This window comes from Pantherophis guttatus, chromosome 6 (genome assembly GCF_059756535.1).
Source record: "Pantherophis guttatus breed Tessera chromosome 6, ASM5975653v1, whole genome shotgun sequence".
Lineage (NCBI taxonomy): Eukaryota > Metazoa > Chordata > Lepidosauria > Squamata > Colubridae > Pantherophis > Pantherophis guttatus.
In genome coordinates this window covers 80,878,189-80,904,173 of record NC_142068.1, presented here as the reverse complement: position 1 = coordinate 80,904,173, position 25,985 = coordinate 80,878,189, and the positions used below count along the sequence as shown (strand labels likewise).

Below are 25,985 nucleotides of genomic sequence, written 5' to 3'. Positions count from 1 at the left end.
AAATTCTTTGTAGCAGTCAGGAGCAAAGGTATTAGGAGGAACCAAAATTCTAGAAGAAGAAGTGTTCTTTAAGAGTTTATGAAATTGAACAGAGAAGATGCAATAATTGAAGGCAAGATGTTCCACACTGTTAGGACCATCAATGGGAGAAACCTTGCTTAGATAATAACCCTGAGGACTCAGCCCTCCATAGGCCAGCTAGTGCGTGCCAAGAGAGATGTTGAAATAAATTTTTAGGCTCAAAAGCATTTAGGGCATTAGAGGTTGATAGTAATAGGACTAGATGACCTACCAGGTTCCTCCCAACTCTGTTAATCTAATCTAATATATTAAAATAGTATTGGAAATTTCACATTATTCCAGCTACCTAAAGTTCTTGGAGCAACTTCAAGGGCATTTAGCACATGGTTCTATAATCTGCCTTAGGCTTCTCACATACAAACTACGGATAAATCTTTTTACAGACTTCATTTTTCTTCTTCTTCTTGTGCCATATCCGTCATCGTACATTGGCGATCAGGTTGGCAATCCTATTTTTGTCAACAGCCACATGAAAAAGTGCTGCTGAGTTTTGTCCAAACCAGTCCCTTAGGTTTTGAAGCCATGATGTTCTTCTTCTGCCTGGACCTCGTTTGCCTTCAATCTTTCCCTGGAGGATTAAGTGAAGGATGCCATATTTTTCTGGGTGTCGCATCACATGTCCAAAATATTCTAACTTTCGCTTTTGATGATTTCCCTTTGCTTTCCCAGGTGGCTTATCACCTCCTCATTAGTGATTTTGTTAACCCAGCTTATACATAACAGCCGTCTACAAATCCACATTTCAAATGCTTCTAGTTTCTTCAAGTGGTTTTCTGTCAGAGACCAACTCTTTACTCTGTAGAGCAGGATAGAAAAGATGTAACATCTGACAAGATTTTCAGTCTTATATATAACAACCTTTATTTAAAACCTAAAAGAGATGCTCAGTAGTCATATCCCACATTCATGCCTTTTTTTTTTTTTTTTGCTCCAGCTCAGTGGCATCACCAGATATCTCAGCCAATCAAGTTTCGCTCAAGCAGCACACGGTATGCACACCTCATGGGACAAGGACTCGACATTTTCTCTGCTTTCTCCACTGTTGAGAATCCAGCACGCTTTTCATCTCCTTCCCAGCCTGTGGTAGAAAGTGAAGAACTGTAAGAAAAAAAGGTTCAAATTCTCCCTGAAAGTAAAGAAATACTAGAACTGTGAAAAGGAACGGAAGGAGACATGCTGAAACGTTGAAGGTTTACAGCTAATATAATTGATAAACGGTAAAGATATTGAGAGCCAAGATTTCGATGTGGCATCATACCATGCAGCTGTTGTGGTATAGAATATACTGCGACAAATTTTGTGCTGTGTTACTTTTGTTCCACGGGTTATGAAGAAAAGTGACCTTGTTTTCAGCTGTTAAAAAAGTAAAAAAAAAGATGTGCCCATTTTCCTGCTAAGATTTTACGGCAGTTAAACAGGCACTTGGTTAAGATTTGGATAGCTGTCTGAAAGGTACCAAGAAGGACATTTACAGTGATGGTAATCATTCTGAGGAAGGAGAAACCAAATACAGGGGCATCTGGAAAGGGAAAGAGGCTCGAAAAAGTCAAGATGGCAGTTTCCACCACTCTTCCATGACACCATCTTACTTTTTGGATCCCCTACATACACCCCTAAGTCCCTGGTTTTGAATACAGTATTGGCTGGTAGTCACAAAACACAGATCCAATACAAAAAAAATAAATAAAACTGTGACTGATCAGTTTGCTAAGAATTCATACAAATGAAATAATTAGCCAACCCAAAACTAGATAAGTGTAACATTTCAGATAGAAACTGCTTCTAAACAATAGAAATTTTTTAAAGTGTGACTCTTATACTCATGAATCTTGCACCCAAAGAGGGCTCTTAATATTAGTGTTAAGGTGCCCTGTTGTTAGGCTGCAGGCATACGCTTACCTTAAAGTAAGTCCACTCAACTATAAGAGCCTTACTTCTGAGGAATATGTATAGGATCATACTGCAATTAGCTATAAAACAGCTTATGTACCACAAAGCCCATATTATAGTCATCCCACAAGCTCCCAATGGTATATACATTTTGAAGCATGCTTATTTTTTTTTCCATATTTAGAAATCAATATTTGAACAAAAACAAAAATGCCTTGCATGTTGTTTTTGTTTCTTTGGTCTTTAGATAGGATTTTTTCCTATCTTCAGAATTCTACATAACTTGCATATATACATACCTATTATCAAAATGGATTAGGATATTCCCTTTAAATTATAGCCTTCTTGCAGACATGGTTGGGTCTAGATAATTGCATTTTTTTCCTTGGAAATAATCCTATTCCTTTACAACAACCTCACCTCTATTTTTCCCCATTTTGAGCATCCAGAGGTCGCTGTACCGAGAATAAAATTCTTCCATAGATGACACTAATTAAACAAAAAGGAATTATCATTTAGTCCAAACTTAACAATCAAACTTCATTCACCTTGGATATTGATTGACCTCCCATATTTAAAACAAATAATTCAAAGAGGCCATAAAGCAAAGAGATTTTGTTAGCACATGATATAAATCAGTACATGCAATTAACCAGTTTTATTGCATTCTGCTTTTAGTCAATATTCTAAATGAAAACCCATTAAAGTTTGAAATGCATATTAGCATTGTTATGCTTAAACTACAACTCAGATATACGATGCTAATTTCACTGTGAAAGAATACATTTATTTCTATCAGACTTGCCAAAGAACTTTATAATACTGGGTATTATTAGCAGTGAATAGTTATTGGCTATATATTTTAAACAAAGTCTCAATTCTCTGAAAAACTACAACTAAATTGAAATCCAGCTCAGGATTAAAATATTTTGAACTTTGCACTAGTACTAGGAATTCACTGGCATTAATTACGGCATTTTATAATCCAATCCTTCCACAATAGCCAAACCTATTTTCTTTTTGGGAGTGTTTCTGGGTGAGACAGAAAAGGAGATTTTCTAGGAAACTGTAGTCACCATACATTCAGAAAGGGGAAACCTGGTTTAAATAGTTTTTCTCACTAGTGTCTTCCATGTGTTTGGGCTACAGCATGCTGAAATTTATAATCCTCAAGTAGCTGGAGAATTCCAGTTTGGAGAAATCATCATATGAGGTATTATGTGCCTTAAAAAGAAATTTGAATTAAGAGCAGTGACCTCATCAAAATAATACAAGTAGACTTCAACAAATGACCACACATGGGACCAGTACATCTGTTGCTAAGTGATGCTGTCATTAAATAAGTCAACCCTGATTTTATGACCTTTTTGCCACAGTTGTTAAGTGAATCACAATTGTCATTAAGCAAATACAGCTTTTCCCATTGACTTTGGTTGTTGGAAGCCCCCTGCGAAGTCACAAATGGCATTTACATGACATCAAGATGCTGCAACTGGCATAAATTCTTGCCGGTTACCAAATGCCCAAACTTTCATTACATGTCCCCAGGAACAACTGTGATGATCGTAAGTGCAAGGGCTGCCATAAGACAATTTTTTCAGCACCATCATAATTTTGAATGGTCATGAAGCACATGGTCATAGGTCGAGGACTACTTGTATGAGATTTCCGATAATTGTTGACCCTGGGAATAATATTTCCGTGACTTCTGTCATTTCTTCCTAATTATCAGAGGTTAGTGTCTTGTTCCTAAGAAGACCTAGTGCCCAGGAAAGCATCTTCTCTGCTTTGTTATAAATGAAGCCGGAATCTAAATCTCTATTACTCAACCTTGGCAATTTGAAGAGGTGTGCATGTCAATTTCCAGAATTCGATAACCAGCATGCTGGCTGGGGAATTCTGGGAGTTGACATCCACCCCTCTTCAAGTTGCCAAGGTTGAGTAATACAGCTCTAAATTAATGTGTGATTGCCATGAGATCAAACTGTTTCATTAAAATCCCAAATACTCTTATAGAGGCAACTGAATCTTCCCAACTGAGCAGAACATGAGAAGGTCCTTCTAAATTTTGATCAAGAGAACAGTACCTTCTTCCAAACAGGGTTGTAAAATCACTTTGGACAGTTCATATTATAAAGAAAAATTGAAGACATCCCTTAAGTATTAAAAGAAATGCTGTTCTTGTATCCAGGTAGCTTAAACAGAAATATGATGGCAGAGGAAATAGAAAGCATTATGTGACAACAATAATGTATCTCAGCAGCATAGGGATTCACTGAAGTCATGCAACTTCCCAAAATTTTGTAAAAAATAGTCTACTTTCATATGGAAAATGTTCCAGGAGAAAAATTGAGTATGCCTGAAGAATCAGATATAAATGAATGAATATCACTGATTAGGTAAATGTAATTGTCATGTATTGATGTACATTTGTGAAAACGTATGTATCAGTGGTGAAATTCAATTTTTTTTACTACCGGTTCTGTGGGCGTGGCTTGGTGGGCTGGTTTGGCTTGGTGGGCGTGGCTTGGTGGGCATGACAGGAGAAGGATACTGCAAAATCTCCATTCCCACCCCACTCCAGGGGAAGGATACTGCAAAATTCCCATTCCCTCCCCACTCCTGGGAGACGGATATTGCAAAATCTCCATTTCCACCCCACTCTGGGACCAGCCAGAGAAGGTATTTGCCAGTTCTCCAAACTACTGAAAATTTCCACTACCAGTTCTCTGAACTACTGAAAATTTCCACTACCGGTTCTCCAGAACCTGTCAGAACCTGCTGGATTTCACCCCTGATATATATCTCCTGTAGTACAGGGAATATGTGTGTGTGCTTTCAGATTAAATGACTGAAACTATTCAGAAAAACATGGACATTTTCCCAATAGCAATTCCTTGCCATTTGATCAGTGCTGGACCCAGTGCAATTTAGCCAAGACAAACTTTAATTCAGTAGCTTATTTGGCATATAGAAAGTAACCCTTCCTTGATATGTGTAACTGATATCAAATCAACTGAGTGGGTAGATTTATGTGAAAAAAAAAGGCCATTGTGGCTATTGAATATTGCTGAAAGACAACATCTTTCAGAATTTCCAGACTTTTCTTCTTGCAGAAGACAGTTTCATTTCTCTTTTTTTATTTATTTCATAAACTAGAACGTAAACTTTGCACTAGAAACAAGTTCTTTCGTTTTATGCAGCCAAAGTCATTCCTACAAATTTCCACAAGGAAAGAAAGCTCACGGAAGCGAAATAAATCTATTTTCTTTTGAAATCCTTGCTGACTTAATAAAGATGCTGAGTGTGCTTCCAAACCAGGGAAGCTAGAATAAATGGGCATCGACCCCTGGAAGAATATTCACTATCATAATCAAATCATCTCTTTCATAAGCCATTCAGTCTGCTTCAAAGAGCTGGAGCACTATAGAACAGGATGAAGGAGAAAGAGGAGGCAGAGACAAGAAATGCATGGGTTGAATGAAAGTGCATTCAGGATTGGATGGCGCCCAATAGCTTCTACAAAACGGTGTTTCTCAACCATGGTAACTTTAAGACAGATGGACTTCAACTCCCAGAGTTCCTCAACCAGTCATGCTGGATGGGGAATTCTAGGAGTTGAAGTCTACACGTCTTAAAGTTGTGAAAACCTGCTGAAGAGCATGTCCACATTTATTTTATTTATTTATTTTATTTATTATTCATATTTCTATGCCGCCCACTCTCCGAGGACTCTGGGCGGCTTACACTAAAGACAGTATACTAAATAGCATATTGCCCCGAACAATCTGGGTCCTCGTTTTACCCACCTCGGAAGGATGGAAGGCTGAGTCAACCTTGAGCCGGTGAGATTTGATCCGCTGATCTGCTGAACTAGCAGTCGGCTGAAGTAGCTGCAGTACTGCACTCTAACCACTGCACCACCTCGGCTCATTCTTCTATTAATATATTTATTGGGATTCTGGTTTCTTTTCTGAACCTGCTAAATTCCAATAAAAGATTAGAGAATCCAAAGGACTCTAAAAACAACTGTTTTGCATAAGAGGATACTACAAAGCAAAGAAAATGCTTTTGTGTTTTGAGATTATTTCACATGCAGTATACCAACCCCAAACTTTAGATATCCTTTTTCAGTGAAACCATGCAGTATCGCTGTGAAAGCACAACTTCAGAAATGTAACAAGGAGGATATTCTGTGGAAATATTAGTGAAAATTTGAAAAATGGATTCACCACAAATAATACTGGGCAGTCACTTGGAATTTTCATGTTTCTCATATAAGTCAGCAAAGCACAAATATAAATGATAGCACCATTGTCTTCCTATTTCTGATGTAAAAATATTTTAAAAAAAAAATAGATCAATTGATCCACTGCTTTGTTGTAAACTCTTGATTTGTGTCATAGAAAGCCACAGTATAATATATATAGGGAACTGTTGTAAAATTCACAGCAAGCACTGTTCTGTGGGGAAAAAATGACTTCACCTACCCACTTTAATCAATATCTGAATTAATATAGCAGGAAAATCAAATGAAACTTCCTACCTGTTAAATGAAGTATGTATTGCACAACTCAATGGCCTTACATTCTACCCATATGACGTTGTTATTTTTCCATTAAAATGGGTTTTTAATCCTCGTAATATATAAGGTACATATCTTTGATGGAAAGAGGGATGGGAATGAACGGTATGTTCTAAAGTATATTTTAAATGCATATAAAGAAAAATGCCAAACTGTTCAGCAAATGTGTTTTTCCTCATCCATTGAATAAATGCTTCAGAGTCGCATTATACAAATATCTCTTTGCCTGTGTCCCTGGGGAACTGTTATCCAAAATATTACAGAGCCAAAGGCTTTTTCCAGGTTGTCTTTAGAGTGCAAGTCATGATAACAGATGACATCTATTGAAGCTGGCACGGAACACCTGTGTCCTCCCTTAATGAGGGTGACTCACACCCCAAAAATAGTTTCCATGTGAAGATCTGAAGACAATCCTGTTGTCCTCAAGGCCACATGCCTGGATTTGCTACAGAATGTGCATTTGGAGAAATTCTGCGAGGAAGTCTCATCATTGCCGCCTTGAAGAAGAAGAGCTGCACCCAAACACAAAAGCATATACCCTATTTTTCTGTGTATAAGATGACATTTTTCCTTAAAAATATTTACCTAAAAATAGAGGAGCGTCTTATATACGGGGGACCGAGAGGAGAACTGCGGTTGCAAAACTGCCAATAACTTATCTCCACAAACTAGTCTCAGGAGCGAAACTTCCAATTGCTTAAAATATTGATTCCTGAATTTTGGGTAAGAAAAATGGGGGAGGGGGTTGTCCTATACATGGGGGCGTCTTATAGATGGAAAAATACAGTGCTCTGTCTGTCTTGTCTGCTGCTGTCCTTAGCAAACCAGTAACTCCGCCTTCCTTTTTCCCAACAACATACAGTATGAGGAATTATCTCTTCATTACCTTGGCTCTGTCCAAGGTACTCTTTTATCTTGTACAGAGCAGCCAAAGCTTAAATCAGTTTCCTGATGTAATTTCATAGTAAATTTAAGCATTCCCTTGAGTCTAGCACAACAACTGGTAACAATATGAATGCACCCCAAATAAGTTTTGGAGCAATAGCACAGAAGTGTTGTGTGATTTCCTACTCCAGAGATGATTTTCTGTTCCTTGCTGTAACCTGTAGCCCTGGAATTTCGTGGTGGCCTCACCCATCCTTGTAGTTACAGGAGCAACTTTTCTGAGCTTCAGAGTCCAAATATAGTCAGTTTAAGTACATCTGCTTTAAATAAACATTTGCCATTAGAGAAATAAATTTGTCTGTTTTTTTCATCAAAGTGCTAAAAGCACCATATCAGAACTTTTCCTGCTCTTTACTTGCAACTCATCTCACTACTGTCGCTGACAAAAATACATGCTATGTTTAAGATGATTAAATGCAGTTGATCTGCTTGCAGTCTGAAATTCTTCCTCTGTTCCTGGCAAATATAAATCACACAAGGAGGTCCATTTCCTGACTTTCATAATCCAGATTCTACAAGCAGCTGAGAGGGCCCAGAAGGGATGAAACTGTTTGCTTTGTGTTTAGTCCTGGCTGGGATGAAGGAGAGGATTAAATATTATTCCTGTAACTTTAAGAACAATTGCATTGTTCTGTCTCTAGCAACAGGAAGCAGTGGATGATCGGTACTTTTGAAGGGGTTTGAGAATTTTCAGGGGGACTGGCATCAATGCAAGTGAGTGAGAAACTCAGGGCAACAGAGCCAAACATCTTCACTGAACTTGGATTTGGGCACAACAGCCAGTTGAAATTAAAGCTGAGTTTTCAGATGAGAAGAAGCATTTGGAAGAACAAGTTGCTAACTTGGATTGCTTCAGACCAGATGTCTAGAGTGGTGGAATAAGTTACCCCTCAAACACACATGAGCTACCAATTGCCTTTGCTACCAATTCTATAATATTTCCCATACATACAATCTATGTGAACTGCCTAAAGCAGGAGTCAGCAAACTGCAGCTCTGGAGCCATATGTGGCTCTTTCACCCCTCTGCTGTGGCTCTTTGTCATTCAAAATATGCATCACAACTGGCAATGTGCAACACCTGCCGGCACGCGATTTATTGAGCTTTTCAACCCCCGGTAGGCCAACCATGGATAAATGCAAGAAAAGAAAAGTTTCAGAAGAAAAACAGAATGTTTAATTCAACTACATATGCTAGTTTTGTGGCCGCTCAAGAAATAGTCAAGCATAGGAAGGGTATTGTGGCTCCCGGTGTTTTCTTTTCTATGGAAAACGGGTCCAAATGGCTCTTTGAGTGTTTAAGGTTGCAGACCCCTGGCCTAAAGTATCCTAAAGTAATAGCAAGTTGGATTGACCTGCGTGGTGACAAGGTAGAAATCAGATAGGAACGTGTGGCCATGAAATCACACTCTTCTATATTCAGTGACCAGATCTCAAAGATATAGCAGTATGCTGACCTTGTGGGAAGAGATAAGAGACAAGAAGGTCACACACATGGGTTTATAAACAACATTCTTATATCTTCTGTAATTTACACTGTGCTCGCCTCTCTTCGTCTTGTCTTTGTAATGGGTATATAAACTGTGGTTCTGCTTTTGTTCATGGCGGCTCAGCAAGCTGCTCGTGGTTTAATGAGAGACCAATATGCACTGTCGTTATTTGCATGTTTATTCAATCTACGTTGTATCTTTAAACTGATTTGGTTGGTTTAGGTAAGGCCCAAGATGGTGGCACGCGTAGACGCTGCGGTTTTGAGCTCCTGGTGTTACAGTGGAGTGAGTATGGATTGCACCAGTAGAGGCTAAACCAATTTCGTTGTGTACATGATGTACAAGGACAATAAAGGCTATTATTATTTAGCTGAGCCTAAATTGAAGTCCTCCTGCATGACAGACTATTCTATAAAGCAGGGGTGGGGAACTATGGCAATTTTACAACCTGTGGACTTCGATTCCCAGAATTCCTGAGCCAGAATGGCTCAGCATGGCTGGCTCAAGAATTCTGGGTGTCGAAGTCCACGGGTCTTAAAGGTGCCACAGTTGCCCACCCCTGCTATAAAGTGATGTGTTGGTCATAATCTGTTATGGCCCGCCAGCGGCCTGCAAGGATCATGGCTGATCCCGACAACAAGGAGGCTGGTGTGGTGTCGCGCCAGCAGCCTGCACAGCCGGCGCTCACGTTGGACAGTGAGGAGGCTGAAGAGGATATGGTTGCAGAGGCAGAGACTCAGCCAGGGCCTTCAGAACCTCCAGAGGCTCCTTCAAGTGGAGAGAGCGAAGTGGAGGAGCCTCTCCTCAATGCTCGAGCACGCAGGGCTGCCAAAAGGCAGGAGTGGCTACTCAGGAGGAGGAGGTCTCCTCGAGAGTAAGGCTTGAGGATAATTGGCCATTCCCTTAGCCTATTTAAATCACAAGCTGTTAGTAAGTTTCTTGCTGGAAACAACTTGTAATTATCATCAGAGCATTTTTGGAAGTCTTATCATATCTTGTTTTCTGGGCTGGTTGCCAACCTTTGCCGGACTTTGGTTTATTCTTGCTACTTAATAAATTTGATAAGGGCCGTTGGTGTGTGTTAATATCCTCGGGAATCCGGAGCTGGGGCAGAATATAACCAGGGCTATGATGCCAAATACGATCGTGCTTCAAGTGAAATGGATTCTCACTGTGGTTTTGAAATGTGTGTGCTCTACCACTTCGCTAGCTTCTTCTCTTAAAATGTTTAAATATTTTTTTAGCCTTTTGGTAATGTCCGTGGATGGCAAGAGAGAACTGTCTTTTTTTCCCCCCATATTCCTTCAGGCAGAAATATACCCAACACACTGCACAAGCTAAAATCCATGAAATCAATTTCTTGCTGGCTCAGATGGCCATGGAAATCCGCCAGGCATGTGGTTATTTGGCTTTAAAGGGACATGGGAAAAGAATCCCCAAGCTGAGCTTGTCTACTAGCAAAAATGCTTATTTTAATCAGCAACAAGACAGAAGTGACTTGTCTGGAAATCCTCAATGGCCACTCCCAATGCTTGTGATTCAATTGACCTGATCATAGAGCTACAGACAGCCAACCAATAAAGCAAAGGAATGATCCACTTTGCAGATATCCCTGACAAGAATTAAATTCAGATTTAAGTCTCTTTTCCTCTGAGAATACAGCAATTTCTACTCCAATATCCATCCACAACAACAGTCCTATCAGTTGGGTTAAGAGTGATTATTTAAAAATCACCTGGTTAATTTCCATGAATGAGGATGGATTTCAGTTTGCGTCACCCAAGTCTTCGTCCACAGCTTTAATCATTTACAACCATAATGCTTCCAAAATAATTAGTGCATTCCTTTTTTATGTATGTTATCCATCTAAAGGAATGGACAGAACTTTTCCTCTGGTAGAGCATACCTAGCTCCCAAGATCGGATGCCCACCACTTTTAATAACAGACGTTTTATATGTGAAAAAATGTGTTTATTTATATTTTACAAAACTTTTTACACTGTAAAAGAAATGAAACAATATAAAAAAAAATCAGCCTTATTATGAATTACAAATTGTAAAATTTTATTTTCACGCAAGCATCTTATATCATCCTGTAACATTGTTTAAACTTCATAGCAGCATACAGAATATTTAAACACGCTAAAGACTATAGCTGAAATTAGTTTCATTCTAGGTTTACACTCTGAGAAATTGCAAGTTGTAAGGTAAGTGAAACTTGCAGAGTTTGGTTTAGAAGAACCTATAAAGACAAACTTACAAAGTTTAAGGAAGTTACTTCTTTGAGGACTAAAGAATATCATTTCTATTTTCCGTTATATAATATACCATTAATGAGGAAACAAAATAAAATACACTGTCAATTTAAGAATTAATGGAGATTTGAATATCTAATCATTCTGATTAAATAGTCAATTACATTCTCCAATAGCCAAATTTGTCCATGCATGCCATATATAAAACTGGATTAATTTTGTTGTTGCTGTTATTGTTACTATTAATCCTGCTTTGTTTTCTTCAACATATCATTGTGAAAACAGAAGGCATGGTAGGTCAGACACATATAACTACCCCCCAAAAAATTGCATAACGTCAAAAGGATGCAACCTGAAGATATTGTACATATTTCACAGGTAACCAATAGGAAGGGGGAAAATTATCTCCTCCAACAGGCAGCCGATGAATTAGATCGATTTGTTCCAAAGATGAAATCAAATGAGATCAAGAGTACCACAACTGGTGATTTACCTGATGCAGCTGTTCAAATTCTCGTTGCCAAGTTTTACAAGAGTGAGAAAACGAGCCTGTCCCAGATCCACGGTCGATCTAGTTGATAAAACTTAGAAGTGATCAGGTTGGAAGTGGAAAAGTCTGGGAGCGTAGGGCTCGGTCTCCACAGCCGTCTTCTGACCCGTGCAAGCATGGAAATGCTCCTCCTGAAAGTTAATCCAGCCTTTCTGTGCGCTGAACCTCTCGGCTTCAGACAGGATCCGTGTCAGGGCCATGATGTAACTGAGCGCCATCTGAAGAGTCTCGTACTTGGAGAGCTTTTTGTCTTGCCCCCACTGGGGGACCACTTTGCGGAGGTGGTCAAAGGCCATGTTGAGCCCCTGCATTCTTCTCCTTTCCCTGGCGTTGGCGGCCAGCCTGCGCTTGGCAGAGTTCTCCAGCCTTTCAGAGCTGCCTTTCTCTGCGCAGCCTGCCTCACTGCTGCAGGGGAAGCCAGCATCTGCATTGGGAGTCTCCTTGGGGTTTGGTTTGCAGGGTTTCATGGGGGAAGCTTTTGCTGAAGCGATTTAAAAAAAAAAAAGCTGCTTGCAATAGGTCTTCAAGAGAAAATACTTTCCTCGACTTCAAGAGGATGGACTTATTGTGAAAAGCACCATCTTCCCCAAATTACATATCATTCAATAGGTATGAAGTGGCCCCTGTTTTGGACAAACCAAGAGCGAAACCTGGCGTTCCCCCCCACATTTGCTTGGATCTTGAATCTCTTTCTTCATTTCCTCTCATTTTGAAAAGAAGCAAGCGGCATCTTCGCCTTCAAAGGTTCCAACTTAAAACGGGAAGAAAATTTACAGCGCGTGCCAAGAGCTCACTGTATGTCAAAGAGTTTTGGTGCACCTCTGTCCCAAAGGGTTACTGCTTATGAAGGCAAGGCCAGGTAGGAGAAAGTTCTACCAGAAATCTTCCAGAGCAATCATCTCAGATCCGTCGTGGTGACCTAAAGCAAAGCTCTGTTGCTTCCTCCTGGGCTCTGAGCCCAAGTCACAAGTCAGGGAAGTCTTTATAGCAGCAGGAGAAGGAGCTGAACAGGTTGTAGCAAGTGGGAGGGTGGCCCTCTGCTCCTCTCCCAGCACCTTGCTACCCTGGGAACAGGATGCACACATGCGCATGTCCAGGAAAATCCTGACATTGCAATCTGGGTCTCCCAAAGCCTGGCCTGTCTGACTTGACAACTTGCCATCTGGAGCAGCGTCTGGCCTGACCCCACAAGAATCGCCACAACTAAGCAAAGGTCTATTTTTTTTCTCCCCCCAACGAATCAGCTTCTGCAGCTCAGCAAAAAGCTTTCCTGACACATCGCTGGGTTGCTCACTTGCCATAAGGTGCTGGGGGAAGGGGGTGGGTGGGTCGGAGAAGGGGCTATTATGTGTGAACCCAAGAGGACATAAGAGAGGCAGAAAACAAAACAAACATTAGAATCTGGAGATTCTCACAACTCACTTGGTACAGCAGAGAGAGAAGATAAGTTGAGTTTTTACTTCCAAAGAATAGCTGAACAGTAGTTTTAAGGAATATACACTGCTCAAAAAAATAAAGGGAACACAAGCAGAAGACATCCAAGATCTGAATGAATGAAATAGCCTTTTTAAATACTTCGTTCGTTACATACAGTAGTTTTGTGTTCCCTTTAGTTGTTTGAGCAGTGTATAAACTACTGTATGTAAAGAACAAAGTATTTAATAAGGCTATTTCATTCATTCAGATCTCGGATGTCTTCTTCTTGTGTTCCCTTTATTTTTTTGAGCAGTATATTTTTGTGGTATTGCGAAAGCATGTAAAAGAGATTTGTCAGCCTGCTTTCCAAATAGTAGACAAATACTATCACAGATAGATATTGACTGCAAAAAGCAGGTGATTTTCTAAATAAGAAACAGAAAATATTACTTTCTTCTTTCACAGCTTATATTGGTCTTCTTAATAAGGCATTTTTTTTCATCTTTTTTTTCTTTCCCACTTGAAAATGTGATGTAAGTTTAAGGTGAAAGAATATAATTTCCAGACTAATTAAATTATTACTGAGTATTTGTTTGCAAGTCATGTTTTCGTTCAGTTTTGTAACACGGCATTTTGATCTAAAACTGTGGGTCAATTGTTCCGGTTATGACTCCAAAACATCACGTGATTGCAAACAGTTGATTAAACCTTCACAATGACAATGAATGGAGTCGAATAACCTGAAAACAATAGGATTCAATTGAACATTAGTGATCTGCAGCATGACAGATGTTGAGCCCAGCCTGTTAGCCGCAGTTATTCCACTCTTTATATTCTGCTTCCTAAATGGGCTTGTTAATGGGAAGAGAAGGCTGAGCATCTCCAAATTTCAGCAGCATTTTTCCCACTTATGAATGGCACTGCCCTTGTTCCCACAAGATAATTCACATGTTCCTTTTTATCTTTATTTGCCTTCCATCCGGTCAAAAAAACTGCTTCTAGGTTCCATATTATTTTCTCAGTGAGATCTGTAGCTGTGGCTGGGCACGTTGGTTATGTGTAAAAGGAAAGACATAAAGCTGTTGATTTTTGTGAAGCTTCAAACTGGTGTTTCAATGCCAGTCAATCTTCCGTGTTTCCATTTGAATCAATATTGTGAACTAATCAAACTGTACTTAACTCTTTCCTTTGTTTGAATCAGTTTTCAAGCCATGCTATTTCTGAAGAAATGCAGAACGCCAGAGTTAGAAGGGACCTTGGAGGTCTTCTAATCCAACCCCTGATCAAACAGGAGACCTTGGCTGTCCAATATCTTCTTAAAAACCTCCAGCGATGGAGCACTCACAATTTCTCGAGGCAAGCCATTCCATTGATTAATTGTTCTGTCAGGAAATTTCTCCTTATTTTTAGGTTGGATTTCTCTCTCTTTTTTTTTAATTTGATTTATATGCCGCCTTCTCCGGAGACTCAGGGCGGCTTACAATGCGTTAAGCAACAGCCTTCATACTTTTGTATATTTTATACAAAGTCAGCTTATTGCCCCCACAAACTGGGTCCTCATTTCACCTACCTTAGAAAGGATGGAAGGCTGAGTCAACCTTGAGCCTTGGAGAGATTCGAACCAGCAGAAATTGCAGGCAGCTGTGTTAATAACAGGGTGCACTAAACCACTGTACTATCAAGGCTCTTTGATAAGCTTCCCTCTGTTATTTCTTATCCTGCCTTCAGGTGCTTTTGAGAATAGGTTAACCCCCTCTTCTTTGTGGCAGTCCTTAGATATTGGAAGACTGTTATCATGGCATCCTTAGCCCCTCTCTTCGTTACACTAAACATACCAATTCCTGCAACCGTTCATCATATGTTTTCGCCTCCGGTCCTGTAATCATCTTTGTTGCTCTTCTCTGAACCCTTTCTAGAGTCTCAACATATTTTTATATTGCAGCAACCAAAACTGGATGCAATATCCTTATAATATTTTCATGGAAACTCTGCACAGGCTGAATTACTGGATCAAATCCTAGCTTATTGGCAATTGGAAGTGTTGAGAAGATAGGCGATGAAGTTATCATTGTGATTATTAACCACAAATAAATGGAACAATCTATTAGTTAACATAGATTTTAATTATCATAGAAAGAGACTTAAGGAAGCCAAGGGAGAAGAGGAGAATTTGTGCTTCAAGGACTGATCAGAATATTGAAATTGAAACACTACTCCAATTTACACTAGCTATAAATGCTGGAATTTGAACTTCAATACGTTTGGCAAGCATCAGGTTGAAAAACATGGTGCCATGGGGGAGTCCACTTGTCCATGTGCCTGGATAACAATCCCACAAAATGCCTGTATTTACTGTCAAGGAAAGTGTTAAGGTACAGGAAGGTTGTAGATCAGAACTCAGTGGGTACTTTGGACTAGTTACTTCGCACACATCTTGTTATTGTTGTATAAACAAAATGAAGGGAAATCTACCTTGATTTTACTGTAATCCTAACAGTGGGGGAGGGGGGAGGATAGAATAAGAGAAGAAGAAGCTACAGAAATTAATTAAATAAGTAAGTAAATAAATAAATAAAATTGCAATTCCCAAGTATTCTGCTAATATACTATAATACACGTTTTAAAGGAGAGAGCTACTCACGTGGGAAAATGAAGATCCTAATCACAATAGCTGGTGAGAAATACAGAATTAAAACATGGTAAATTTAGAATTGGTATGCAAGCAAATATGCGAGAAAGCTTGGCTATTTTAAGTTCCTAAACAATAATTCCAAGGCACACTTAAGGGCTGGGAAATGATGGCATTCTACTATAATTAGAACCAAGTCTTTGCCAAGCATTCAAGGATTCTACAGAATAACCCTCCAGCTGAGCCTGTAACGTTATTCATGTTCACTCCAACTCATTACAGGAGTTAACAAAATTTTATTTATTACAAGATTTATGCCCTACAACAGCACTCCCAAACCTTTCTGGCTCTGTGGACTGGCAGCGGTGACGGCAACAGTGCAGAGGGAGAGAGGGGATGGTATTGTGGCCCGCCAGATTTGGATGATGAAGAAGTTGGGGAAGAACTTGGGCCAGTTTTGGAGCCTGGGGAAGGCTCTGATGGATGCTCACTGTTGGACACAGAGATAGAGCCAGGGCCGTCCGGCATTTCGCAGCCACCAGAGAGGGAATCAGAGATGAGTGAGGAGGAAGAACAGCTGGGGCCTGTTCCAGATGCACGTATGTGCAGAGTAGATAGAAGAGGTGAACAACAGAGGACAAGTAGTCAACTCGGGAAGCAAAACAAACGTGGATGCTGAATGGCTCCTCCCTGGCTGGGGAATAAATAGGAGGAAAGGGGAGTGGTGGTCGTAGCAGACAACCGTTCGCATTTCTGGAGATTTTGCTCATTGTGTTTCATGCAACAAAGTCTGCCTTGCCAGAACTGAGGTTTGTCTATTTAAACTGACTTCATTTGCAGCCTTTCTGCTGGGAGCTCACGGCCTTGCAATTATCGTAACAAGCTGATAAAGGCCTATTGCTTCAGTTAACTCCTTGCAAGGACTCTTGCCTGGACTTTGTGGGTGAATGCAGTTAATTCACAAGGTGTAAATAAAGAGGGGTTTTCTTTGCTGGGAGTCTGTTTCTTTCTTCTGTAAAGGCTGGGTCAGAACAGATGGTTTTATGTGCATAAACCAGTGTTAGGATTCAGCCGATTCTGTCCAGATCGCGCGAACCGGTAGCGGCGACTGTGAGAGACTCCGCCCACCCGCCCAGACATAATGCGTGACTATTGCACGCTCACATTTGTGAACTGGTAGGGAAGGTAAGTTAATCCCACTTCTGGCGTATACCCACCATTTGTGCAAATGGAACTTCTCGCATTGGTGCGCTCACCCACAACTTGTGCGATCCTGTTTCAATGGACTGCAGACCAATACCGAGCCAGAGACTGGAGGTTGGAGACCCCTGCCCTACAGTACATACAGTACAGTGAGAAGTGCCTACAATGGTAAGCCTATTAAGCAACACCCCTTCCACTTTAATAAAGATGGCAAGCACCTGCGAGAAAGGCTAAAACAAAGAAAGCAAGATACAATAAATGCAGATGTGAAACATGCCCAGGTAGACTCGAATGCTGTGTTTGATGGCACAAATGTGCTTATTGATCCCAAAAACAGGCTCTGCACCTGTGGGAAAAAAATGCACGATGACGACGACGATTATGATGATTATATTTTTGTCCCATCTTTATTTTGTACAGTTCAAGGCAATACATCCAATGCTCCATCCTCTACTTTCTGCGTAACATCCCTATAAGGTGAGTTGAGATGAGAGAAAGTAATTGATTTCATTATCATTTCTGTAAATTGCATCCAGGGAATCTCTTACAGTGCAGTATATATTGACTTACTTTGTTCCAAATGTTTCAAATGAGAAGATGGTGCTTTATCAGATTTTTACTTCCAGTTCTCAGTACATCTGCTTGACACACTTTAAAGCAGGGGTCTCCAACCTTGGCAACTTTAAGCCTGGCGGACTTCAACTCCCAGAATTCCCCAGCCTGAGAGTTGAAGTCCGCCAGGCTTAAAGTTGCCAAGGTTGGAGACCCCTGCTATAAAGAATATTTGGTGGTCAACAAAATATAATTGCTCTTCCCTCCCTCCATTTCCTTATTTCATCACCTCCCGCCTGGACTATTGCAATGCTCTCTACATGGGGCTCCCCTTGAGGAGCACTCGGAGGCTCCAACTGGCGCAGAGTGCGGCCGCGCGGGTGGTTATGGGAGCGACGTGGCGTTCCCATGTAACACCTCTCCTGCGTGAGCTGCACTGGCTCCCGGTGGTCTTCCGGGTGTGCTTCAAGGTTTTGGTTATCACCTTTAGAGCGCTCCATGGCTTAGGACCTGGTTATTTACGGGACCGCCTGCTACCACCAATAGCCTCCCACCGGCCGGTACGCTCTCATAGAAAGGGGCTCCTCCGGGTGCCGTCGGCCAAACAATGTCGACTGGCAACCCCCGTGGGGAGAGCCTTCTCTGTGGGGGCACCTACTATCTGGAATGAGCTCCCCCCGGAGATACGGAGGATCCCGGATCTGCGCACCTTCCGTCGCGCTCTCAAGACTTTTTTATTCCATCAAGCTGGCCTGGCCTAAATCTTTCCCCTTTAAAATGTAAATTTTAATTTGTTTTTAAAATTATTGGGTGTTTTAAATTTGTCTCGGCCAAATTGTTTAATTTGGTTTTATTTTGTTTTTAAATTTTGTATTTATGTGTTTTATTCTGTGGCTGTTCACCACCCTGAGTCCTCCGGGAGTAGGGTGGTATATAAATCCAATAAATGAAATAAATGAAATGAAATGAAATTTGCGAGAAACTAGATTTGATTTCTGCATAGTAGCAGCCATGAACTGAAATCCATCACAAGGACCTAGACTGGGCAGGTGTTTTTATCAGCCCCAGTTTTCCCTCCAGTTACTGGACCTCCTGATTCATGTAAAAACTAAAATTCACCTATGAATTAAGAGTTTAGCATTATACGCAATGCCCTGGCCCGATGCCTGGCTTGTCATTCAGGAACACGTGATCATAAAGAGTATTGTGCTGGCATATGACACAGACCTATTATTTTTTAATTCCAATTTATCTCCTTGTGCAAACAGGCATAAAATTACAACCTTCCTCCCAGCATGTCTTATTGATTTCCAATTGGCACAGTATGCCAGATGTTGTTTGGTTGTTGGCTTTGACCTCCACTAGTGACACGGAGAGCTTTCCGGCTTGGTCGCTTAGGGTTTTCTCAGCAGGGAAGCCCCACCTTTGGCTGGAAGCGTCTAAGTGGGTCCCATATGTCGGGTGGTGGGAGGGCCCGGCTGATGGGAATTAACTCTGAAGGGGCTTCCAGTGTTATGGCTTGAGATGGCCCAGAAGGTATTATAAATGCCTCCAATCTAATTAAATATTTTTGCCCTCTTCTGATGAACAAAAGAAAACAAAGACAAGGAAAGAAGGGAGGGAGGGAGGGAGGGAGGGAGGTGCCCCATTTGCAAAAAGTTAGATAAAGATGACCGTGAAGTCAAAAAGGCATGTTTAGTAAACTTCTAATGGACCAAACCAGTTGTCTAAATAATAGATTGCTTTATGAATTACACAATTGGTCCATCTTTGAGCTATTTCATTTGCAGACAAGCTGTATAAGTGGACATGTAATGTTTACTTGACTTTCAGCAGCAGAACAGCAGCAGCAGCAGCAGCAGCAACAACAACAACAACAACAACAACAACAACAACAACAACAACAATAATAATAATAATAATAATAATAATAATAATAATAATAATCCTGAGTATCCTGACTTTGCAAAAAATCACCCTACTTGGAACTGCCTATATACTCAGATGCTATCTGAAAAGCTCTTAGTTCCTTGGTTAGGACTTGAACTGTTAAGTTTTTATCAGTCCCAGACTGTGAATCGAATTGAAAATTAAATCTTAAATAATAATAGAAATAAAGACTTGTCCACTGAATTGAGAGATGCTGGCATTTTGTTGTTGAGAAATTAATGCAGCCTTTCTTAACGCAGCATTATTTTCAATATTTTTCCTTTGCATTCAAACACAATCGCAGCACTTCAGCCCAAGTTAAAAGCTTTAAAGCAGTTCTGGTGAGTGCAGGTGCTTAATTTCCTCCTATGGAAAACACTCAAATTTCTTTATTGTAGTTTCTATAATCTTAGATTAAATTTTGTATGATTGTTTTGTTTTTAATGGTTTTACTTGGTCTGGTTCGGAACAATACAACACTTTCTGCACTGAGCACCTGTTTAATTCTGCCTCGATTAAACATAGTTTCTTTAACATAATTTAAAATTCTGCGTGAAATTGCTATAAGGGAAACAGATAGTTAATTCGATGATTGGAACAATATTCCACTGGACTCTATAAGGACCAACGTAGCTAATTAAGAACAACCTGGTACTACCGGTGAATTCACAAGAACGCATGTAAAACATACAATGACTTGAACTCAGATTAAAACCTTACCGTTAAGATGGCATTACTTTTTTTAAAAAATGAAATTGCGTGGAACTTTATTCAAGCTTTTACTTTCAGATAAAACAGGATCTGCAGCAAATATTGAAATGTATCCAAACCACCAGCCCGAATGCTTTTCTTTAATCAGCTGCCACCCAATTTCTCCACTGACTATTTGGGGGACTCTCTGGTTTTGTCTTTTAACATAACTGGACATACACAGTGGATCTGATTTGGTTAGGGTTAAGGTTAGGGTTAGGGTTAGGGTTAGGGTTAGGGTTAGGGTTAGGGTTAGGGTTAGGGTTAGGGTTAGGGTTAGGGTTAGGGTTAGGGTTAGGGTTAGAGTTAGAGTTAATTTTGGGTTAGGGTTAGGGTTAGGCCTCAATGAATTTGGAAAGAAAGATGGACATTGCCAATCAATTCGGAGCGCTTGTGTATGTTCAGGAGGGCACTTACTTTTCGTGTCTGGCTTTTCTGGATTTCCTGGTAAAGTAGATGGGAAAACCCCATTGGCCGGAAAATCCACTTAGGGTTACGGTTTGGGTTAGGGTTAGGGTTATGCCACCATGAATTTGGACAGAAAAATGGACATTGCCAATGTTCTCAGAGCACATGACTATGTTTAGAAGGGCACTTACTTTTCACATCTGGCTTTTCTGGATTTCCTGGTCAAGTACATGGGAAAATACCATTGGTGGGAAAATCCACTTAGGGTTAGAGTTAGGCCTTCATGAATTCAGACAGAAATATGGACATTGCCAATGAATTCGGAGCACATGCGTATGTTTAGGAGGGCACTTACATTTCTTGTCCGGCCTATCTGCATTTCCTGGTAAAATACATGGGAAAATCCCACTGACGGGAAAATCCACAGTTGATCTCATCTGGTGCTCCTCCCTGGTTTCCTGTTACAGGAAGTGCTCATTCTTGAAATACGTCCCTTCCTTAGCGAAATCTTTTCAATATCTTGAAAAGTTTGGAAGAGTTTAAAAAACTGGAAAGTAAAATCCCTAATTAATTATCTTTCTGGTTTGCAGCCGTATAGGAAGATTGCAGCGCACTTGCACAGAATGCTGGTTGCTTCCTGAAGCATCACTTGATTTAAGATTAATGAAGAGCTGTTGAGGTCAGGCTTACAAATGTAAAACCATCTGCAGCCTCTCCTGGGGTTTAGGACCTGCCGCAGAGTAGTTTTATAAAAAAACAGGTGCTCATTTGAATTTTTTTTATTATTATTTTTTTTGCTGAAAAACTAACTGTCTCAAAAATTATCCTTGGCTAATTATCAGCATTATTGGATGGATCCTTATTGGTATTTTAATTGTGTTATTTTGTTTTAAAAGGACACACGTGAGAGTGTAGGTAGAACTACCTACACAGATACTTATCTTGCTGGCTGTGGATGATGGGAAGTGTAGTCAAACATACCTGAAGTGTGCTACCTTGGAGATGGTTAGGTTAGCCCAGACATGTTTGTTGAGAGAAAGAGAGGGAGACAGACAGAGAGAGCGAGGTGATGGATGAATAGACAGTAGGTAGGTAGGTAGGTAGGTAGGTAGGTTGACTTTTTGATTCTTTTTTGAATGGTATGTACATGTTGTTTATCTCACTGTGCCTGTTGATGGCAGATTTGTCTGAGTGCCAAGCTTCCAGGAATTTGGCAACATTTTTGGAGTTGGCTTGGTCTAGGATGCTCACCATTTCCAGTTGAAATTACAGTTAAGTCTGACCATGTGATGTGAAATTAAGCAGTTTTCATCATGTCTTCTGGTTGATAGTTGGTGTTTATGGATACACTGTCCTAGTCTTCTGCAGAGAGGGGATAGATGGGGAACTCATTTGTAGATGACACCAAGCTGGCAGGAATAGCCAACACTCCAGAAGTTAAGCTCAAGATACAGAAGGATCTTGATAGACTTGAACATTGGGCGCTATCTAACAAAATGAAATTCAATGGTGAAAAAAATAAGGTTCTACATTTAGATAAGAAAAACAAGATGCACAGGTACAGTATATGTGGTACCTTGCTCAATAGTGGTAACTGTGAGAGGGATCTTGGAGTCCTAGTGGACAACCATTTAAATATGAGCCAGCAGTGTGCAGCAGCTGCCAAAAAAGCCAACCCAGTTCTAGGCTGCATAAACAGAAGCAGGGGTGAAATACTACCGGTTCGCTTCAGTTCGGGCAAACCGGTAGTTTAAAAAGCTACCAGTTCAATTGGCTAACTATCGGTTACCTAACTATTGGTTTTACCAAACTGGTAGCTTTTTAAACGCACAGTGCATGCAGCGCACGCTTGAACAATTAATCAGTGGAACAACTTGACACCAGAAGTTGTGGATGCTCCAACACTGGACATTTTTAAGAAGATGTTGGATAGCCATTTGCCTGAAGTGGTGTAGGGCTTCCTGCCTAAGCAGGGGGTTGGGCTAGAAGACTTCCAAGGTCCCTTCTAACTCTGTTATTCTATTCTACTAGAGGAGAAACAGGAATTATCTACAGCATATAGTATAAGGACTGTAATAGCCTTATTAGACTTCTATAAACTGTCCTACATAGTGGCTGTCACACTGTATGTTGTAGATGCACAATCCACAACTCAAAACCTGCACTAGGAACAAAGCCTCATCTTCAAAGATTTGCAGAACCCTTGTAGGGATGTCAATCACTAGGGGGAATGCTGTTTTGGAGGGTAGGCACCCCAACAGAGAAAACACACTTCTGGGATCCCCCTAGGTGACATGATTTAAACAAGGAGATCCAAGTGCCCCCATTCTACCTGATTTCACTGGATAGGCACAGGGTTGGGCTGCTGGGGGTTTTCAGAGGTTCAGGAGAACCCCCAAACCCCACTCTTGGCTGGCCCCACCCACCCCACTCCACCCCTCCCAGGCATTCCCACGCGGCCTGTTTTGGATGCAGGTTAGTGCAGGGCACGCATGGAGGCTCAGGGAGGGTGAAAAACGGGTCTATCGGTGTCACTGTGTTATGTGTTTGTCAGCCGAGCGTCCATTCTGAGCGTTACGGTAGCCTGCCAGAGAACTTTATCACGTATCTATAGCAACAGAGATAACACTAGTCTTGCGAAATTTTGAGCTACTGCGCATGTTCAGGAAGGCCGGAAACAGGGCCTGGGAAGCCGTTTTCACCCTCCCGAAGGCTTGAGGAAGGCCTCCGGAGCCTGGGGAGGGCAAAAATGCCCCCCTGCCATGGTGCAGGAGGCCGACTAGGCCACGCCCACCATGGCCATGCCCACCCAGCAACCAGGCAGATAACCCCTTGCTAAAATTTTTGAAGTCCACCCCTGGATAGGCAGAAATTATTGGAGACAGGCAGTCCTTCAAATAACCAAGTCCTGTGCTGTGCAAGGCTTTTTAGGTGGCAATACTTTAAATGCTGATTTGCTTTGGTAGATTGTTATGATTCTTTTCTTCCTACATGTTTGAAAGACTCTATTCATTATTTTTGTTTTCTTCCATTCAATCATGTCAGATTCTCAAAGACTGCCTGGATAAGTTCCCGCAGTTTTTTCTGGCAAGTTTTTTCAGAAATGATTTGCCGTTGCCTCCTTAGATACAGATGCAGATTAACAGAGTTGGAAGGGACCGTGTAGGTCATCTAGTCCAACCCCCCACCCAAACAGGAGACCCTACACCATTTCTGACAGATGGCAGTCCAGTCTCTTTTTGAAAGCCTCCAGTGATGAAGCTCCCACAACTTCCAAAGGCAACTTCTGGGTTGATTGTTCTCACTGTCAGAAAATTTCTCCTTATTTTCAGGTTGCATCTTTCCTTGTCCTTCCTAGGGCTGAGAGATAGTGACTGGCCCAAGATTATCCAGCTGGCTTTGTGCCTAAATCAGGATTAGAATTCATTATCTCTCAATTTCTATTTAGGAAGTTAGCACCCACCCCTTTCCTGGAAGAGTGAAATATTTTAGGAAATATGAAAAAGGCAGAATATTATATTTCCCTGGATGAGAAATGGATAAGCATGTTTTGAAGCAGCTCCCCTTCCTGCCCACACCCTTTGTCAATGGGCCATTAAGGCCTGGGCTAGTCTATTCTACATAACAAGTTCTACCTCCTTCAGGCAGAGCCATAGTAGGAATTGCCAAAGATCCAACAAAGATAGGATTAGCCTTCTACCCATCTAGCAACAGAAACTCACCACATGGCACCTGGGAAGATTACATCAGCCATCAAGGCTAGCTAAGACCCCCACCCCCTGGGAGTCTGACAACCAATCAGGATACTCTTTCGGGGCCCCAAAAAATGCAAAGCCAGAGAGAGCATAAAAACCCGAGGATTTACTGTATCTGCCCTTTTCTGTTCAGGAACTCAAGCCATGTGATCCTGTCCACCATTAAACCAACTTTCCAAGCAGTCTCCATGTTTCCAGTGTCTGTTTCCCCACTTGGAGCAGAACCCAAAAGGATGTTTCTTCCAACATCTAGCCTGATGCCTTAACCACTACACCAGACTGGTTCCTATTGTTTTCATTATTTAGCATTTTTCTATCCCTATTCCCTTACTTCATATAGAGGTCAAATTGATATCCACAAATTTTATTTATGTGTTTATTAAATTGATAAGTCACCCTTCCCCAATAAAGTAACTCTGGGATTTTCCAAATGCTCTCCCACCTACTCATTAAATGTGACTGCCACTGATACACTGAAACCATAAATATTTCTTAGCTTATCGATCAAGGATGCTGCTATGGTAGCAATTAATAATTTGTAAAAAAAAAAAAAATCAGCTTCCCTGTGCTTTAATGGATGAGAAATGTGTGTGTGTTCAGAATTAAGGGCTGCTGCTGCTTTATAATAAGATTTCCTATAGTTGCATTGACATGTGGAAAAAAAAGAGCTGGCAGATCATCAGTAGATTGAAGTCCAGAGTTGCGATAATTCATCCCTTTAAAACAAGTCTCAGAAATTACTTTGTTTCTCATTTTGGTTTTTCTTATCCAAGCCAAGTAGTGGTATTCAATTTTTTTTTACTACCGGTTCTGTGGGCGGGGCATGGTGGGCGGGGCAGGGCTTGGTGGGTGTGGTGTGGTTTGGTGGGCGTGGCAGGGGAAGGATACTGTAAAATCCTCATTTCCACCCCACTCCAGGGGAAGGATACTGTAAAACCCCCATTCCCTCCCCACCCTGCTAACCTGCTTTTCAGCTCCATTCTCCTGTGCAGGGCAACAAAAGAAGATCCAGCTGACCAGTTGAGACTCCGATCAGCTGTGACTCAGGAGGCAGCCAATAGATGGGGGCGGGGTCAACCAAAGGTGGTATTTACTGGTTCTCCGAACTACTCAAAATTTCTGCTACCGGTTCTCCAGAGAACCGGCTGAATACCACCTCTGATCCAAGCTTTCTAACTTTTGCATCATCAAAATATGGACAAAATATACACCTTGGTTGCAGTTATGTTTTCTCATTGGTGAAAGCTGGCGGTGCGGGGGGGAGGTTCTGGGGAAGAGTTCAAGGCATTGTAAGAACTCTTGGCAAATAACATGCTTGACTTGTTGGGTCAATATATATATTTTTTTTTATTTGATTTATATGCCGCCCTTCTCCGGAGACTCAGGGCGGCTTACAAGGCATTAAGCAATAGCCTTCATTCTTTTGTATATTTTATACAAAGTCAGCTTATTGCCCCCACAAACTGGGTCCTCATTTCACCTACCTTAGAAAGGATGGAAGGCTGAGTCAACCTTGAGCCTTGGAGAGATTCGAACCAGCAGAAATTG

At 41.0% G+C, this 25,985-nt stretch overlaps 2 protein-coding genes across 4 annotated transcripts in view; one reads left to right on the top strand and one right to left on the bottom strand.

Moving 5' to 3' along the window:
• The window catches only part of MYPN (myopalladin), a 90,309-nt gene extending 87,618 nt beyond the window's left edge, over nucleotides 1-2,691 (top strand). For all 3 annotated transcript variants that reach the window (XM_034438668.3, XM_034438670.3, XM_034438667.3), the window contains one exon: nucleotides 1,016-2,691. In XM_034438668.3, coding sequence (XP_034294559.2) covers nucleotides 1,016-1,185 — 170 coding nt within the window. In that variant the 3' untranslated portion in view covers nucleotides 1,186-2,691. The remainder of the gene's footprint in view (nucleotides 1-1,015) is intronic.
• An 8,248-nt stretch (nucleotides 2,692-10,939) lies between these two features.
• On the bottom strand, nucleotides 10,940-12,981 carry ATOH7 (atonal bHLH transcription factor 7). Its single transcript, XM_034438690.3, has one exon. The coding sequence runs from the start codon at nucleotides 12,260-12,262 to the stop codon at nucleotides 11,831-11,833; it is 432 nt and encodes a 143-aa protein (XP_034294581.2). The 5' UTR covers nucleotides 12,263-12,981; the 3' UTR covers nucleotides 10,940-11,830.
• Nucleotides 12,982-25,985: the final 13,004 nt, after the last annotated feature.

What these genes read in the sequence shown, in the direction of transcription:
- ATOH7 (XM_034438690.3), bottom strand. Translation starts at nt 12,262, where the DNA reads ATGAAACCCTGCAAACCAAACCCCAAGGAGACTCCCAATGCAGATGCT.